The 5,199-nt window shown below is 34.2% G+C and overlaps 1 protein-coding gene across 2 annotated transcripts in view; it reads right to left on the reverse strand.

The window, feature by feature from the left end:
* RAB11FIP2 (RAB11 family interacting protein 2) overlaps nucleotides 1–5,199 on the reverse strand; it is a 43,490-nt gene that overhangs the window by 9,277 nt on the left and 29,014 nt on the right. For both annotated transcript variants that reach the window (XM_025397661.1, XM_025397662.1), the window contains one exon: nucleotides 2,765–2,810. In XM_025397661.1, the coding sequence (XP_025253446.1) occupies nucleotides 2,765–2,810 (46 nt within the window). The remainder of the gene's footprint in view (nucleotides 1–2,764; nucleotides 2,811–5,199) is intronic.

Below are 5,199 nucleotides of genomic sequence, written 5' to 3' on the forward strand. Positions count from 1 at the left end.
TTGTCCTTTTATGTGAAACCTTTACCCCAAATTTTAGCATCAAGTTTCTAGGCAGGAAAACATCTTAGAAACACATGTACTATGAACTATATTCTGGAAAAGAATATAAAATAATTAAAAACAGTTTCATGCTGAGTTCCATATTTTATCCTATATGTGAATGTAAACCTTCTAATTTTAGGCGTAAGATTCTTAAACTGACTGATATACTCCACACACACACACACACACACACATATATGTATATGTATTTGTTGTCGATATAACTCCAAATAAAATGATTAATATAAACAATAGAAAATTAAAATATATGCTCTACAAAAATTAGTTTTTTAAAGAGGAAAACTCTCAGGTAAATATAAAAATTATTTTTTCAAAATATATGTTTTATTATTCTTGCAAAAACTTACAAAATTCAAAACTCTCTAAGCTGGCAAAGACCAAACGCAACTTAAAATGGTTACTCCAAAGTGCTCAATATTTTTTCTCACAGCACACTCTATACAGACAGCACTTATGTTTTTAAGATGTTTTCTTATTCTGAAATTTAATGTAAATTTTTCTTCTCTCTTCCCCTTTTACAACCAACCCTTTCTCATTTCCACCCTACCTCTATTAAAAATGTCTATATGCAGACATAAGAAGATGTGGACTGGTAAGAGAATATTAGAATTACTACATGAAGTTTTCTAACCCAGAATTTTAAATAATACAGTTGTGCATAAGATTTTGAGAACTGCTAGTGATCTATTTTTTGCTTTACACAGTCTAGCCTTTTAAACTAGGAAATGTACATTTTTTACAATATTTAAATTTAAACAAAAGCAAATTATCAGGACTCAAAATAACTGAAGATTTAAAGAAAGGTTGTCCTGGTAACCAAATATTGGTGGGGTACTAACTGACATCCAAGGCAACTAGAGGAGAGGGAGAGAAAAAAGTGAAGGCTTGGCATTCTCTGATCATCTCATTATTGTTCTAATGAGGAACTTTGCTCTGGGAATATCATCTCAGCTACTTTCACATCTTTTGTCCTACTCCCTTCATCTCCCTTTCAGTTCTTAATTAGGCCTTAAAGAGCTCACACTGCCCTTTCAACTGGCTACTGCTCCTGTTTAAACACTGTGCTTTCACAGACAGGTGTTGGCACTAGCATATAAGACATACAAACTTAATTACAAAATACTACGTCCAGAGGGAGAAAAAATAACTTGCTGGACGGCTGTTATTGGAGAACTTAATGTAAATTACTTCAAACATCTTATAATCTTCAACATAAAAATTGTTCGAATGCTTTTCTTCAACCATGATCAGTATGAAGATGCGCTTCCTCCTCTTAATTGTATCTTGCAGTAAATTAACAACACCTAGTAATCCTTTAACTGTCATTTAGAATAGTTAGTATTCCAGAGAAAAATAATCACACATCAAGGATTCTTTTATCACCTTTAAATCCTTTAACTAAAACAATTTTCACATTTTATTTCTTTAAAGAATTCTAAGGATGCTTTTACAGCAATAAATTACAAGATTTGGAAAAGTACATTTGGAAATTGTAATTAAGGTTACTTAATAAACAATAGCTACACATTAAATCGATTTTTTTGATGTTGCATTTTGTTTGAGATTAAGTAACCGCCTGATAGAATTCATTTTACTATCTGATCAAAGGCTGACTTCATATTTTCTCACATTTCTCGCCAGACTGCCATATTATAAAGACTTGAGAATTTATAAAACACCAAAACTTATGAATCACTTAAATAAAACAGCAAAAATACAGTACAAAGTCCTGTGCTTCTATAACAGTTTCCACAATTTTAAAGATAAACACCTGCATTTAGAATGGTTTAGAAAATAAACCCTAAACCCACCTTAGCTTCTTCTAGCCATGTCACATCCTAAAAAATAGTAATAGGTGATATGGGATTGCCTAAAAAAATTCTTACTATACATCTGGATCACACATATCAAGGACAGATGGTTGAAACAGCAACCACCAGTCTCTTGGAATAAAGGCTCTATTTCTGTTACTCAGTGAGAATTTAGTTTTCTACCAAGAACATTTGACCATATTTTGGTAAAGTAATTTATTCTCTACATTTAATATAGTTAGAATTGATTGCAGATGCAATGGAACTCTGAACAGAGATTAAATACTGGACTTCAAATACTACAATAAAGTTCAGATTATCTGAATAATCCTCGCAAAATACGTGAGTTGATTTAGGTGGTCGCTACCAATCCTGTTAACATATTTGGTTTTGTTCTGATGAGAAAGATAAGTGTCCTAAAGTATTTGTTCTTTCAAATACTTTCCTGGTTATCTGGCTATCCTGCCAGGATGCTTTTCTATTGTTGAATGTTAACAAGCAGCTTTATTCTTTCTTCAATCCTTGTCCCAACAACAACAAAAAACAGTCTTTTCTACACGCTCTTATTTCATAACCGCAAATTTGACTCTGACATACAGCTTGCATACTAATTTCAAAACAGTCTGTACACAAAATATGTATATTCTAAATTGGCTTCAATTATAATCAATTTTGCTTGAACTTTCATAGATCATACGAGTCACACCCTATTGTATATTAAAGGCAAAGATTATATTTTACTTTCTTTCTCCTAAAATTAATATGCTAAGCTACAATTCTTAAGGTAAGTGAGGCAGAAGGCAAGAAGACAAAGGCATTTTTAGAAATGTGTGCCAGATAAAAAGACCGGCTTGTTCTTTGACAACCTTCTCACCCCTTCAGCAACTTACCGGGATTTTCCTGAGGTCTTCATTGCTTGTTGGACTCATATGAAAACTAATAAAACACAAACAAATGTTAAAAGTGTCATAACTCACGTGAGAGGAAACACAAAAATAGAAAAATTTTAATCTAGATTGTAATACAAATTTCTAAAGCCCTACATTATTCAGATGAGTGAAATTTAATCCAAGATGTAGAAAAAAATCCAGTATTTCCCCAACATTCTTAAAGCATCATTACAATTTTAAACTTTGAAGGAAAACTTTTTAGTTATCAGAACTGAAGAACGAAATATGAAGTTTTTAAACATCTTTAAACACAGCACTTTTATCCAGCAAGATATTTTGTAAAACTAATCTGTGTAACAGATTTCCATTATGTTTACACACAGTCACTCACCTTAGGCCCTCTGATATAAAACTAGGGAGAATTAAGTAAATGTAGGTTGGAAAGATTATAGAATAAAAAAGTGAAAGCAATCTGTTTAAAAATGCCAAAAGTGTTAGAAAACTCAGCTTTCAAACATAACCCTATCAATAAGAAAAAATTCAGAATTGTGGGAAACATTTATCTCTTTAATGCGATTTCTAAGTAGCTAGTCTTGAAAATTTAAATACTGAAATGAATCAAAACACCACAGATTTCTTCCACACAAAGAAGAAAACATCACAGCTGAATGCTATAACTATTTTCTTCTTTGAAACATGTCCATTAGATGGGACTGCAACCAAAAAGACGCTAAACTTCAAAGCCATCTGATGAGTAAATATTTCATCGGTGGTATTCAAGTTTAATTTTTACCCAGCACTTAAAGGTATTAGCCTTTAAAACCTTCACAAAGCATTAGTGTCCTAGGAACCTTTTTATTCCACACACAAAACAACTGTAAAATATGTATGTTTTCATTATCTGTCCCTTGACAGTAAAATAACTGGGATCCTTTGAAGATTTAAGAAATTTACTTTTAAAACTTTTGATTGTGTGACAAAAAGTCTGGACACTGGATATAATGTTGGTAAAGTATCTGTAATTATGTGTACAAATCCTATGCTCTAAGATGCACAGGGCACACATGCATGTACAACCACCTCCAGAGAGTTTCCCATGTAACCAAGATTTCATTGGCTATGACTAAGATTTGAAGTACTAGCTTCCAGAAGCGATTGCTCGCCTTTTCTAACTAGAACTCCTGTGGATAAATTTAGTATTTCAGCAGAGCTGGGTTGCATGTAGAGAGAGTGAAACATGTTTTAAAAACCTACAATGCACCAGTTAAAGGCCTGTGTGGCTGGCACATTTTCTCAACATCTTTATGGTGTTCTGCATGGTCCTGGACTCAAGTCACTATACCAGCAAAGCATCAAGAGCCCACAAAGAAGTGGCTTAAAAGACAAAAACCAAATCCAAAAAAGCATTCTCATGTAGTCCACCTTAGCCTAGAGTGCCATGGTAGCAGCTGCTAACACATGTGGTTTCCATCTTCTCTGATTTTCAATCCAAGGTAGCCAACAGGGGGTCCAGTGGGATTAATCTCTCCTACCCCATTATCTCACAGCATGTTTTCTAATATGTCAAGAAACACATTCTGCTACATCTCCCATCTGACTGGGATATTCTAAAAAACAAAATGATTTACACTCAGGCCCGACAGCACACAAGGTGCTTGCAAGCAGAGAAGTGGCTGGAGCCAGGTGGTGGGAATTCAAATCCTGTTTCTGCCCTGTGACCTTGAGCAAGTTACTTAACTTTGATTGTGTCTTGGTTCCCTCATCTGTAAAATGGAGATGGCAACAGTATCTACCACATAAGACTTCTGTGAAGATTCAATGAGTTAATCTTCATTGGAAAACACTTAGCACTGTGACTACCAGATAGAACATTATTTTATGTCATAAATAAAATAATGAAATAAAATAATTATTTCATAAACATTTACACAGCACTTAATGTGTGCCAGACACTGTTCTAAGCACTTTACCAAAATTAACTCATTTAATCTTTATGATCCTTACGGTAGTCTTATGGTCCAGTATCTACCACATCTTCATTTTAAAGGTAAGGAAACAAGTCACAGAGAGGTTAGGTAACTTGCGTGTGGTCATTCTATCAGTAGCTGGTGGAGCTGTCTGGGCTCTAGACTCCGTCCTCCCACGACACACAGCCCTAGCCCCATTCCCTGTATATAGATTTACTTAGTGAGCACTGGCTGCACTGCAGAAGCCCTGAACATATAGGCCACATAGATGAATCAGAGAACAACAACGTTGCATTTTGAGAAGGCACATGGTAGAGATGTACTTGTGGGAGGTGGGGGAGAGCACTCTGGATAATTAAATTTTTAGACGTCATAGAGAAATGAAATGTTCTATCACAGCAATTAGTCAAGGAATGCCTAATTCATGGAAAAAGCAGGATTTAAAATGACATGAAGGATATGTTTGGC

The sequence above is a fragment of the Theropithecus gelada genome, chromosome 9 (genome assembly GCF_003255815.1).
Source record: "Theropithecus gelada isolate Dixy chromosome 9, Tgel_1.0, whole genome shotgun sequence".
Lineage (NCBI taxonomy): Eukaryota > Metazoa > Chordata > Mammalia > Primates > Cercopithecidae > Theropithecus > Theropithecus gelada.